This window comes from Suncus etruscus, chromosome 14 (genome assembly GCF_024139225.1).
Source record: "Suncus etruscus isolate mSunEtr1 chromosome 14, mSunEtr1.pri.cur, whole genome shotgun sequence".
Classification (NCBI taxonomy): Eukaryota; Metazoa; Chordata; class Mammalia; order Eulipotyphla; family Soricidae; genus Suncus; species Suncus etruscus.
Window position 1 is genome coordinate 74467345 of NC_064861.1, and position 14581 is coordinate 74481925.

At 41.7% G+C, this 14581-nt stretch overlaps 1 protein-coding gene across 1 annotated transcript in view; it reads left to right on the plus strand.

Moving 5' to 3' along the window:
* The window catches only part of CDH13 (cadherin 13), a 733255-nt gene that overhangs the window by 554276 nt on the left and 164398 nt on the right, over positions 1 to 14581 (plus strand). Inside the window, exon 6 of the mRNA XM_049787442.1 lies at positions 9567 to 9711. Coding sequence (XP_049643399.1) covers positions 9567 to 9711 — 145 coding nt within the window. The remainder of the gene's footprint in view (positions 1 to 9566; positions 9712 to 14581) is intronic.

A 14581-nucleotide genomic window follows, 5' to 3' on the forward strand; every position in this document is an offset into this window, starting at 1 on the left:
ATGCAAATAAAATGGTTAGGGTGTGTTTGAGTAAAATAACACATAATATACAAAGTCCCTCTTAGCCACTTTATATGAACAATTTCATATACATGTTGTTAATCAAGCAAACCTCTGGACCTTTTTTATCTTGCAAATCTGAAACTAGACTTTCACTGCTCACAACCCTCATTTTCCTCATTGTCAACCATTCTCTCTAAGTCCAGAAACTTGACAACATTCGTGTCTTCAGAGAAGAGGAAGCCTGAGCTCTCTGTGGCTGCTTCTACTTTGCTCCCTCTCGGGGTTTCCCTGTTGTGACCTGTGGCTGAATCCCCTTCCCCTCTGCCACAGAATGGTTTGCCTTGTCTATAGTAAATGTTTCTTTTATCCATCATTACCAAAGGGCTCTGAGGTTGTTTCCTGCTCTTGGTCATTGTGTGTTCTGCTAAGAACAAGGCCGTGCAAAGATCTCTTTTGGGCGATGCTTTGGGGTTCATACTGAGAGTGAGAGGTGCAAGAATAGTTTTGAAAGTTCTTCTCCCACATGAGAGCTATGGGAAGGACCTGTGCTGCCTCTGAATGTGGCTGAATAGAAACATAGAACTAAGTACACAGGTGCATGTGCGCATCCACACCCACACACAAGTACAGTGAAAGCAGGGAAAATGGGCAGAAATTCAGGCCTGTCTCCATGGTTGTGCCCTGTTTGTGATACACAAGTTTTGCCATCTGTTACCATGGGTGGAGCTGGGTAAAGATAGTATGGTTTCTGTGTGTGTGATATACCTGTACCAGGCAACAATTACTACAAGGGACCAGAATGATAGCATAGTGGGAAGGGCATGTGTCTTGCACGCAGCTGACCCAGATTAGGTCCCAGGATGTCCCCTGAGCCTGGGGTCTGAGAGTGATCCTTACTGTTTTTATTAGCTATTGTATATTTAGGATAAGAAACTTTGATCTTACATGAAACAAACCATTTTTCTCCATTTTTATCTTTATTTGAGTTTAGTCATATAAAATATGCATGCATGTTTAATTTCTTAATAATTTGAATAATAAATATGATATTATTTTTAAAAATTTCTGGTAGCAGAGCCAGGGGTAACCCCTGAATGCCACCAGGTGTGACACACACATACACAAACCATAAACAAAAATAATTATGTCAAAATAAAACATTTAAGTAGGGACTGGAGCAATCCTGGCATAATTTGTGGTTCACCCCGCCCCCAGTTCTGCCAGGAGTGATCCTTGAGCCCAGAACCAGGAGTGATCTCTGAGCACCTGAAAGTAATCCTGATGGTGCTCAGAGAACTAGATGGAATGCCAGAGATGGAACTCAGTTCAGCTGCATGCAATGCAAATATCCTTGCATGTGATATCTCTCTGTGTTCTCTCTAGCCACTAAGTACTTTATTTTAAACACACACACATCCCACAGAATCCTCTCTCCTTAGCTTAATTTCTACAAGCAGAATCACATGTTTTCAAGGCTCTTGATGAATATGGGCACATTGAGTTACAGTACTTTGGTAGCATCAGTCTTGTATGATCATTTGTTTCCTAAAAATAACTTTTCCAAAAATTGACTATTGAGTTCTAGGTTTTAAAGGTCCTGGAACTTCACAGCTCTTCTTGGTCAACCAGGTCATTGGTTCAGCAGAGATGGTGCTGCTCAAACCCTGCAGTATTGGGAATATCTGCGCGAATCCAGCAGTGCTCAGGGCTGTCCAGACTGTACCTAGCATTGTTCATGGACCAGGAATCAAACCTTAGTTGGTTGCTAAATATTGCACTATATCTAGTTCTACATCTATATTTAGTTTTTTTGGTTAGGTTTGATTTGGCTTAGTTTGATGGGTTACACCCAGCAGTGCTCCGCGCTTACTCCTGGCTCTTTGCTCAGAAAACCTGATGTGGTTTGGGGAATCAAACCTACATAGACTGTATAGAAGGTCAAAGTCCTACTCAGCATGCTTATTTCTCTACTTCACTACTGATATTTTTAATGATTCTTGGAATTATATGAGTAAAAATATATCTCATCCTAATTTTCTATTTATGCTTTTCTGTTTTCTTGCTTTTCAAATTGGGGTCTGGGAGTGGTCCTTGTTCATTTTTATCTGCCATTGTATATTCAGAATAGGAAGCTTTGGTTTTATATGATACAAACCTTTTTCTCCACTTTTATCTTCACTTGATTTAGTCATAATAAAACATGTATACAATAGTTTAATTGATTGATCATTTGAACAATAAATATAATGTTAATTTTTAAAATTATAATGTTAATGTCTCTGTGGCAAAATATTCAGTGGCTTTTTTTTTCTCCTGATACTTTAATCCACCTGGATTTGATTTGGCCACGCTTTAAATGTTTATATGACAACCTTAATCTTAAGAGAATATCGTGTTTTGTAAGCCACAATTTAAAACTTATTTTTCAAATTGCTTTATATCTGTTTTTACAAAACAAATAAATTCTATTTGACTCCTCTACTTTGAACATTCTACTTTGGATGGGAGGTAAAGGCAAAGAAAATAAAAATCCCCTGTAATTTTCCCCAATGATTTTGTTTCAAAGTATCATATTTTTCATCTTTACACAAAAAATGTCCCTATCCCATGTTCATATTCATAAAGAATATGGCATAATTTCAGCATCGATGACTCCGATAAACTCTACTTGAACCAATTAAAATTTTCAGCCTAGGCCCTCTCTTGGGGGGAGAGGAAATTCAGTGGGACTTTCTCAAGCTGCTTAAATTATTTTGAATATCTGCATATATTTCTTTCACATAATTAAAGTTACTTCAAAAGTTCAATCAAAAAAAATGCCCTCAAAGTCCAGCCTGGTTGTGAGCACGCATGCCAATTTTTTTAAATAATTTTTTTCATTTGGTTTGATGGAAGGCATACGCTAAAAGTAAATTTTCAAATTGATGAAGTACTATAGCTTTAAGCAAGACAAGTTTTTTAAATAACCTTTGATAATTGTGTCAACTTCTTTAATTAATAATCCAACAAGTAGGGAACTTTTATTGCCCCTTGGATGACTTTTAGAGGGAGCTGTAAACATCACGTCCAGTCCAGCAAAGGGAGCTCCCGGGCAGAGTGAGTTCAATGCAGGTGGGGGGAAGTTAAAAGAGCTTAAAAATACCTTTTCCCTGGGAACTCTCCAGGAGTTGGTCCATAATGAGATTCAACTTCGATAAATGAATAAAACTGAGGGAAAAAAATCACTTGAAATGCAAGAGATTGGTGTCAAAGAGAAATCTGGATTACTGTAATAGAAAAGCAATTTCAGAGGGGTAATGACTGACAAATAAGAACTGAATCGAGGGTCCTGCAGCCACATTTGCAAAAGTCTACCAAAAAATAGTCTACTGGGAGTGAATGAATGCTGAGGTCACTAAACCTCTTCTGCTCTCACAAACCTTTATTTGTTTAGTATTTCTAAATTGTGCCAGGAATTGTGCAACACACATGGATTTTATCTTTTTATACCTTTAGCAAAAATAAAAGCCTCCCCATAAATGGAAGAGTGGTGTTCTAAAGGTCATTTGTTCTTCCTGGGGTATGTAGTAAGAGAGGATGACCCTGGAGTCTTACTTACCTGCGACTATTCTGGCTTTTACATATTCTTGATTAATTGTTAATCACATGGAGACAATATTAGTTTCTTGTTGCTAATCCAACTATTTGAAGTAGGCAATTTGCACACTTTCCTAGATGTAAAGTCTAAGATATTAAATCAAGGCGTTACCAATTCTTTATGGAGACCAGAGAAGAAGTCTTCATTGAAAAAGTATCTACCAGATTTTCTTCCTCTTTCCTCAAAACTGTTGTCAATCAGTAGTCAAATTCCCTCTCATAGAGCATCACTCAACTCTTTTCTCCCCATATCCAGGGTCCTGTGATTATGTTGGATCCATCTAGATAATCCACAATGATCAAAGATTCATTTATCATTAACCATATTGCCATTAGAAAATGTAACTCTCCTTTATCCTGTATTTAATGTATCCAAATTTCAAGGATTGAACCATCAGCATCTTTGAGAGGGCCATTAACTCTGCCTGCCACAATTTCTCTATAGGCAGATCTGTGACGAGAACAGTTTTTCTGATTTAAGACTAGGGTAAATTCAATAATCAATGAGGCTGCTTTAATTGGAGAATTTTACCTAAATCTTTGTGAGATGTAAGGAGGTGGAAGAAGGTGTGAGAATTGCAAGCAGAAACCCCATAATTTAAAAAAAATCTATCAATCATATCCTTTTCAAGATACATAATTAGGTATAGAAAAAATACCTAGAAAATAGTGTTCCTGCCTTAACTTCTTTATGATCTAATTGGGTTCTGGTAATATTCTCATCTTAAATGTAAAACACATCTCTTCCAAAGAAGTCTATAACAAGTGAGTATGATAACGTCTTAATTAAATATGCAAGACTGAGTAGTAGAAACAAAGGGCATGTAAACTTCAGATGAGTCCAATAATTTGGTTTGGTTCTCTCTTTCTCCTCACCATATATATTCTAGACTTAGTAGAATAGAGAAGTTTTCCAGAATATTCTAACTGTTCTCAACCTTTAAAGAGCACCTGTAAACTCACAGTAGTACAAATAGAACAGTCCTTATAGGTGTTTTTGTTTCCATGGAATCCTGCTGGGATTTCTGAACCTAACTAGCATTTATTAATATAACTGTCATGACTAACAAACACTCATGAAGCCAAGATCCATACAGGCAGCTTACTTTAGATATTACCATTTTTTTTTTTTTGCTTTAAGCTGAGAATATCTTGAGAACATTCTCCCACTACCTTCCAGGAAACTTATATAAGATTCCCCTGTCATAGATATTGGTGCCTCTCAGCTTCTTTACGGCCATGGTTCTCCTCATTTCTTAGTCTCTGTGCATCATGGAGATAAACACTGGTGTCTGATCTTCCAATGACCTTTCAAGTTTTTTGTGAGACTCTGTCTGAACCCCAGTAAGGTTTAGCTGAAGAAGGCCAGTATTTGTTATACCTGTCTATTCCTTATCAGTTTTTTTTTCTAGTATAAAATCAGCCACTATTTAGCAAGATAATATTTGGGATAAAATCACTAAGAGCCATCTTGGAAGTTAATCCAAGTACATGTGCCGAAAAGATTATTCCAGAGTAACGGCAGAGAGTGGTTTCATGCCCAGAAGCTGACTAGAAGCACGCATGCTTATGTGTGTGTGTGTGTATGTGTGTGTATCACACACTTGTGGCTACACAGAACAGTGTATGTTGGAGCCAGAGTGATAGTACAACAGGCAAAGGACTTGCCTTGCACACTGCCAACCTGGGTTCTATTTTCAGGTAACTCCTGAGTGCAGAGCCAGAAGTAATTTAGTAGCACTGTCGGGTTTGGCTCAAAAACAAGAACAAAAGTGTGTATATACACATGCAAACCACTGATAAACAAAAGATATTAAACTTCATCATCTCAAATTAGCAACTTTCTGTGTGGGCATGTGTCTCACTTAATCTGCATATTTGGTCCGAAGCAGAAATATGAGGATGCTCCCAAGAGGTCAAGAAAGCATTCTCTAAATTTTTTCTCTTCCAAATGACACAGGAGACAGCAGTGTGGCTTGAGTCCCATTGATTTGGATTCACCCTCTGTTACCTGGGTCTTCCCTAGCATTGGGTCAAAACCAGAAACAAACATGAAGACATTTTTGTTTTCGCCAGCTTGGCCTACACCCAAGAATACAAACCTGTAGTGCATTTTGTTTTGCCTCAGTTCGTCTCTCTCCAGCACATTCTGTCTGACTCAATTGTTCCTTTGTAGCTAGAGATGAGTGAATGAGCCCAGTGAAGTACATATGGTGCTAATAATCTGTGTGACATGAGGGCCGCATGCTGGCCCGTGCTGTGTAATTGGGTTCATCATACACCACTTGGCTTCTTTTTTTGCCTCCCAAGGATTCTTATCTGAGCACTCTTTGTGGTCTGGTTTCATTATTATTACATTAGTCAGGTTGAGGAGTCTCTGCTTTGCATGACTCACCCCATCTAGTGACCCCCATCTAATGACACAGAAGGGAAAGAGCAGAACAGAGACGCTGGAGGGTTCCAGAAAGGTCATTGACAGACCCACACACACACTTCAGGCAACTTGCATTGACTGCTCTATATGATTTTTTAATTATCATTATTTAGTATTATTATGATTATGATTATTTTGGTTTTTGAGCCACACTAGTGACATTCAGGGCTTACTCTAGGCTCTGCACTCAGAAATCACTTCAGTCAGATTTGGGGGACCATATGGGATTCAGTCAGCTGGTTGCAAAGCAAACACCCTCCCTGCTGTGCTAATTTTGTTCAACTCCTTCCACCCATTTTCTGAGGTCTAGGCCCCTCTCTTCCAACATGCAAGACACATTAGCTCTGATTTCCTGCTATCTTAGGAACCCTTGGATTCTGTGAAGTTCAATTTAACTCGATGGTTCTGTCCCTAGATGGAATGTTTTTGCTTTAATCCCATCGGAGTGACTTACACCCTCACTGCCTTCACCATGCTACTGTATTGTTCCTCTTGTCCTCAAGAACCACTTTTATATGATGTTCTGTCACCTATCTTTTGAATAAACATAGTATCCCCTAGGAAATACGTCTTGACAAAGCCAATGGCCAGCAGCAATGACAGGTACATGGTGCACAGCAGTCCCTGGTGTGTTTTCAGTTTGCTTGTTGTTGCTTTTGTTTTATGTTTTTGGTTTGAGGGAACAAATCTAGTGATGCTCAGAGCTTACTCTTGGCTATACACTCAGGAATCACTCCTGTAGAATTCAGCAGTGGGGCGAGGAGACCTATATGATGCCAGAATCAAACCTGGATCAACCCCATGCAAGGCAAGAGCCCTTTACACTATCCTATTTCTCTGGCCCTCCTGGTGTGTATTTTTTTTATTTTTTTAATTCAAATCATTTTGATTTGTAGTTATTCATAGTTGGATTTTAGACAATCAATGTTTCAACACCAATCTCACATCACTGTCAACCTCCCTTCACCAATGTACCAGAGTTCATCCCGTTCTATTAACCCTGATCTAGCCAGCCATTTATTAAAGTTTGGTTGCTAAAGTTTGGGTTTCATGATTTTATTGTTGTTGACTAATTTCTACTTGAGAGTATATTTGGTTTTGAAATACTACCACCCAGAAGGCTTAATTTTTTATAATATTGTTGCCCCTGAGACTCAGGAGTCTAATGGTGAGTGACTTGACTTACCACATTGCTTGCTATCAAGATGCCTGTGTTTTTAGGATGAGAAACAGGGACTCCCAAGCAGTGCTCAGGATTCCATGGGCACCTCCCAGAAATTCATGCAAGAACTCTGTGAAGTCAGTAATTTTCAAGGTTTGTCCTCTAGAGATGTACCCAGCTGAACTTGGGGAACCATGAAGGAATGCACTAACATAGAGTCAGCTATATGCATGGTGTATACCTTATGGTATCTCTCCAGTCCCTCAAGTTCTCGGCTTTTATGATCTGTTTTATGAGATGGGGTTCCTCATTTGCAATGTCTCCTAATACAATGTTTCCTGATACCTGTCCTCTTCCCATTATGTGGAAAGGTAATCTGGAAACTTCTCTCAGTCTCCACCTGTTGTTCTCTCACCCCTGTGCCCAGGGATCTGGCCAGATCCCATGGACAGTGGAGTTTAGGGCTCAGATATTAGATACACATTATCTGAAGATACAGGGGGGTTGGGATTATGATCAATTAAAACCCAAGTCCTTGTTTCCAGGACCTGTATTGGGGCAGGAATTCACCTCAGACTCTTTCATTTCCTTGGTTATTACTATTCACAGAATAGTTCTAAAAAATAGCAGAAATGCAAAAAAAAAAATTCACTCCAAAAGGTCTCCTTTGGGTACAGATATTAAAATACTGTTTACTATCTTCTTAATTCAGGTACCCAGACTTCATTTACTCTGTCCAAGAAATTAAAGTATGTATATGACTGTTGGTATGTGTGTGTGTGCATTTGTCAGCGAAAGAGTAAAATGGCATTAAAGAAAAGATGACAAGGACATTTCTCTGCCAAAGTCCTCAGTATCCCTGGGTTAGTTTTTTTTCATTGCCTTTACATTCTATCCCCATGGGTGCCTCAGATATGTGTGAGTCGCAGACGATTTTGTGCCTTTTCACACTGTCTTCAGGCAGGTCTGCAAGCTTGGCTAACTCTGATCTGGTGACTGTCTTTTCACAGTTACTGCTGATTTTGCATGGCCATACTCTACATGAAGGATTTAGCTGTATGTGGGTGGTATCACCATCTCAAGAAAACAAGCACTATCCCATGGCACAAAATGCAGGATGATCTCAGAGCATCCAATTGCTTGTGCCTTGCTGCCTTCTGCTAGGTAGGGTCCGGCTTACAAAGCCAGCAGAACCTGGAATGGTATAATGTGTGGTGTTGGTTTGTAGAAGTGTGTTGCTTCCTTAGACCTCTTTGGAACTCAATTTAAACTACTGATAATGGCTTCAGTGACAAACCAAAATTGACTAGTCTTGAGCGACATTTTATGGCAAGCTCCATTGTCTTCAGAATAGTGTTGATCATGTTGAAAACACCAACTCTGGAAAGTGGGTCTGCCTTGGATGCTCAGGTTGGGTCCGTTCCCTCCTCAACAATGTTTCCTGGATTCCAGAGTTCAAAAGAACCAGAAAAGCAGAGGGTTGAGTGTTGGTGAGTGTTGGGTGATGCTGATTGTGCTTCCTAAACATGGGTGTCTATGAACCCCTCATAACAATCGAGAACCAGGGATGAGTGTGTGGTTTGGGGGTGAGGACCCACTGGAACACTACTCAGTGCCCAGCGCATGGCAGCCACTTGAGCATAAAGCCCCTCTTCACTTGCTTTCAGCAGAAGGACCCTGTTTCCAAGTGTCACTGATTTTCCACCATGACCACAGCCAAATAGAGCAGAGAAAATAGAGCCCAACCCTGCAACACGAGGAGTTGCCCAAGTAGAATATGTTTCCTTCACCACTGGGCTCTGAAGAAACCAGGCTCTTTGGGAAGACTGTAGATTATTGGAAGCACAGGCAGGAATCCCAAAGTTCTCATCAGAGCCCACAAACTCCTTCTTTGAGAAGGCTCTCCCCAGCTGCTACCTTCCCCAAAGTTTCTCTCATGTGTCATGAACTTACCCCCATGTTTCTAAAGGGCTCTCTGACATCACAACACAACTCAGGCCATTATTACTAGCCGAATCTTCTGCTGGATTAACAGAAACAGTGAGAGCGCATCTGCACAGTCCAGTCTACTCCCTACTCATTCCTTCCTTACCTTTTGTTTGCTTTTCTCTAAATTTTCTTGGTTTATTGGATGAATTAATTGTGAGCTCCCCCAAGAGAGAAAAGTAGTGGAAACTGATCTTTGTTTTTTAGTCAGCAACTTTTTGCTTCTGCTCTTATATGCCCTAAATTGTCCAAATACCCCTAAATGATTGGCACACCCTGCTCCATCCAGAAAACCTGGCTTCCATCTTGCCAATGATTCACTTAATGCTTCCCTTCTTCCCACAGCTCGCAGTGGAGACCATCGATGACAGTGGCAGGACTCTGGAGGGACCCGTTCCACTGGAAGTCATCGTGATTGACCAAAATGACAACAGACCCAGCTTCCGGGAAGGACCCTATGTGGGCCATGTGATGGAGGGATCCCCTACAGGTAGGCTGGCTTGGGAAGGGATCTTTGAGGATTCTGGTGGATGGTGGCCTTACATGCTGGCCAATTGGATGCTAATACACAAAATGTATAATACTCATAGACAGAATACTGCAAGCAATAACAATATCTTCCCTGTCTTTGGACTGATTCTTCAGGGTGATGGACCCCAGATCCCTGGCATGTGGCTACCATGGGTTTAGTCAGTGCCAATCTCCAGTTCACCTTTGTGCTGGCCCTGGGCTGAGCTTTATGGTGTCTTCAGACTTAATGGAAAGTTAAATTCCTTGTTGCAGGCCTCAAAGTCTGACTTTTTTTTTTTTACTGCTGCCTCTTAATAAAAACCATTTTGGAAGGGAATTGGTGGAACTTCCCATCACCCCCTTCTTTAGAAGAAATGCTTAGAGAAGCCTTTAGTCTTCAGTCGAAGAGCCAAAGGCAAAACATTTTCTTCATCGCTCTGGAAATACATCTGCCTGCTGTTAGGGAAATCATGCCGGAGGGGGGGGCCCACAAAGCTCTTCTCTTCTCCTCGCATTTAACCTTCCCATTGGGGCAGACTTAGTGTGGAGGGCTGCGTCTTTGGGCAAAGTAACTACTAATTAAAGCCTCTGTGTCCAGCCGCGGGAGTCGCTCCGGAGAATGTGGAGAACAAAGTCGAAAAGTTCCAATTATAAGAGCAGACTTTGATTCCTAGCTTTCAAATGCATCTGGGTGGAAAAGCCTGTGTTCTGGGCATTGCCATGGCTGTGTCTAGATTAGGCCTCACAAGAGTCACCCAGCGGGCCAGCTGGGCCACAGGAGCTGAGCTCTGGGCCTGGCTGCTCCTCCCATAGATGGATTGTAGCAATAACATGCAGATCCCAAGGTTGCCATGGCAACTGCCTTGGCAGCCAGGTGGATAAATGTGGCCAGGTGTCTCAGTCCTCACTTCTGCCTTAGAAAGATGCCAGACACCTCCAAGGGCCAGAAGAACCCTCTCTTGTCTGGGGATGTTGAGAGAAAAACAGGAGGGTTAGCTATTGGGCCACCAAGGAAACAAATATGGTGGATGAAATGTAGGGCATTTGGGGAGTGTATGAAAGGGTGCTGACAGGCCTGAAGAGATGAGGAGTACTTCCAGCAGCCTTTCTGCATGGCCCCTTCACCCAAGATGCTGCTCTGGGTAATGGCAGCCTCCTATGGGAGAGACGGGGAATTGGGGTTTGCAGTTTCTGGCCATCTAAAACTAGGAAGTAGGTTTGGAGAACTGACATGCAAACTTCTTACAGGTTAAAGGGAATGAAGTTTGGGCAGTTGATTCCTGCTTCTGTCAGAGTGCTCTAAATGGGAATGAAGAGGGTAACATAGAAGCATACACATGTAGCCTTTGTATATGGGGTGTGTGTGTGTGCGCACGTGTGCATAATTAGACAGTATTCAGTTTTCTTCCCACTGTGCCGTCCTTAAAGTTTTGAAAGAAATTTCAAATGTTATTGCTTTGGATGCATGGCATGTTTTCAAAGAAAAATGAAATCCTTAGTTTATGTGGATTTTCTTAAGGCACCAAGCAATGGGGTAGGCATCTTCAGCCAAACATAAACCCCCTCAATATTCTACTTACCATTGACATCCCCCTCTGAAAGCATATAAAGGCTTGGATGGTCGTTTGGAAGGGCTATTTCAGGTGAAGCCAAATCTAGCTCATTTTATTAGCCTTTTTTAGTACCATCTGTGTTTAACAGTAAAGCAAGGGTTAAAAGAGAGTCATTCAGATTTGTAGTCAAGAATGTGGATATGGGAGCTGGAGCAATAGCACAGAGAGGAGAGTGTTTGCCTTATACACAGCTGACCAGGGTTCAATTCCTGACATCCCATATGGTCCCCCAGGCCTTTCAGAATTTCTGAGCACAGTAAGGAGTAACCCCCTGAAAGCTTCTGGGTGTGGCTCTAAATAAATAAATAAATAAATAAATAAATAAATAAATAAATAAATAAGAAATTTTGAGAAGACTTAGTGAAGAATCACTTTGATTACTTAGCACCAGAACAGTCTGGGCAAGATGGCCCAAAAACTTCCAAGAAGGCCATGAGTATACAGGAGGGAAGGGACTTCCCTTCTCCCTTCACCCATTTCCTCTTTTTCTGCAGTAGAGGCAGCAGTAAGGGGGTCTCCTGCTTCCAAGAAGACACAGACTTCAAACCTGCCTGAGTCCTGAGTCCCAGATGCTGTCCTGGTTTCAGAGATGACAGCTGGAGAGTCTCATGATTTGGCCAAATTGGCATGAATAAAAGATAGGGTGTGCAAAATTCAACCTGTGCCACCCAACTACAAATCTCACACTGGTTTAGTGGTCCAGCAAATTTTATAATGAAAATAGCCAGGGAGCTTCCATGGTGTTGAGTATCTGCCATGCACCCCAAATTCTTGATATCCACCTTGTCTGCCATTCTCTCTATGCCACCATGTCATATTCTAAGGGTATAGCAGCTTCTCTCCCTGGCATGCACAGAAGGAACCACAGAACATCCCCACGCACTCACCCCACCTCACAGCCATTGACCTTTTCCAGACCCTTTGTCAGAGCTGTCTCCTGGCCCCATGCTTCCCCCTACAGGCAGTGTCTGTATGTTTCCCAAAGGAGATTATGGGAGTTGGGTCAACTCTTGCCAGAACACCTCACTTTTCTAACAACAAAGCCAGAGTCAGCGAGTCATAACCACTGGCTATTGCTCAGTGCCTCTCTGGTTTAAGGGTATTCAAAGTTGTGGTGATGTTATAATGTGCACTAGCACTTCTGAGTCCACAGTGCTGGGACCAGCCCTGTGAGGTGTGTGTATGGAGTGGGGGGAACAGGGGTCCTGAGGGTTCAGCTTCACCAAGAGCCTGATGCTTCACTGGCACCATCCAGAAACTCTGAATAATCGTTTGCACTTTGCACGAAATCCCACAAATTATGCTCCTGGCTCTGCCTCTAGTATTGGGTGTAGAGTTGGATCTAGAGTTGGGTCTAGAGTTGGATCTATACTCTTGCTCTTTATTTGGCTATAGAGTGAGGGTTCTATACTCTAGATCTAGAGTTTGGTCTAGAGTTGCATATAGACTCTAGGTCTAAAGTTGGATCTAGAGTTGGGTATAGAGTTGGGCCTATACTCTAGGTCTACAGTTGGTTCTAGAGTTGCATCTAGACTCTAGGTCTGTAGTTGAGAGTCTAGAGTTGAGTCTTTACTCTAAGACTAGAGTTAGGTTTATAATCTAGGTCTAGAGTTGGGTGTATATTCTAGAACTAGAATTGTCTCTAGAGTTGGGTCTACACTCTAGGTCTAGAGCTGGGTCTAGACTTCAGTCTAGACTCTAGAGTTGGGTATAGCATTGCATCAAGACTTTAAGTCTAGATTTAGATCTAAAGTTGGGTCTACACTCTAGGTCTAGAGTTGGATCCATAGTTGCATCTAGTCTCTAGGTCTAAAGTTGGGTCTACTTTCCAGATCTAGAACTGAGTTTAGAATTGGATCTAGACTCTAGGTCTAAAATTGGGTCTAGTATTGCATCAAGACTCTAAGTCTAGATTTGTATCTAGAATTGGGTCTAAACTCTAGGTCTAGAATTGGCTCTAGGGTTAGGTTTAGACTCTAGGTATAAAGTTGGGCCTATATTTGAATCTACATTTTAAGTATAGAGTTGGGTCTACAGTTAGGTTTAAGCCAATGCCCCACTTGTCAGCAAGGTAAGACTTTAGCCAGGCTCCTGAATCCTCTCAAAGTGTCTGTTGCTCTGTCTGTGGATGGGGGAGAGGAAAACCCAAGCCTTGGCCTTGGAGAACTCACTGGAAGTATTACAGAGAAAAATGTGCAGAGAGTGGCTCTCACGCCTGCCCAGTGGGGCCCGACTGTGAAAAATTGTATGTAATCAAGGTGTTTAAATAAAAAAAAAGAAAAGAAAAGAAAAATTGTGAGCGCTGCCTGTGTGTGTCTGTCTACCATCCTGCCATGTGAACCTCTTGGGAGTGGGCCGAAAAGAGGCTCCAGAAGAGCATGGCTGCTCTGCTTCGCTACGCGGCCGTGCGCTCTTTCTAAGGAAAGAACACCATCGCAACAAGAAGAAAAAAATCACACTAAGAACTGTGCTGGATCACTGAAGCCCAGCATTTCTCTCCGGACTGTCTTCTCTGCTGCGTGCTCAGGCCTAAGATTTCATACTGTGTAAGGCTTCATCCACGGAAGACTCCCCTCCCTTGGAGGCAGGTCGACCCATGCAGAAAGGGCAGAGCCAGAGGAATGTGGCTGCCTACATCATTTAGCCAATGAATACCACCACAACACGTAGAAAAACCCACAATACAAGTGTGACAATGGGGAAACAATGCAGGCCAGTATCAGACATAGAGAATAAAGATGACAATTCTGATGACCAGTTAATGACCAATGAACTAATCAACCTCTCAGATAAGGACTTTAGACAAGCAATATGGAAGATGATCAAAGAACTCAAAGAAACCATGGATCGAGTTGAACAGAATACTAATAAGAACCAAGAAAATATGAAGATGGAAATCACAAAACTCCAAACTGAAATAACATGTCAACTAACAGGCCTAAAAAAACTCAGTAAACGAAGTGAATGACAAAATGGATAAGCTCTGGGAGAGGGTATCAGAAGCTGAGAATAGACTTGGTGCTGTGGAAGATTAGAAAAATAGGGGCCGGAGAGATAGCATGGAGGTAAGGCGTTTGCCTTTCATGCAGGAGGTCATCGGTTCGAATCCCGGCGCCCCATATGGTCCCCTGTGCCTGCCAGGAGCAATTTCTGAGCCTGGAGCCAGGAATAACCCCTGAGCACTGCCAGGTGTGACCCAAAAACCAAAAAAAAAAAAAAAGAAAAAGAAAAATAACA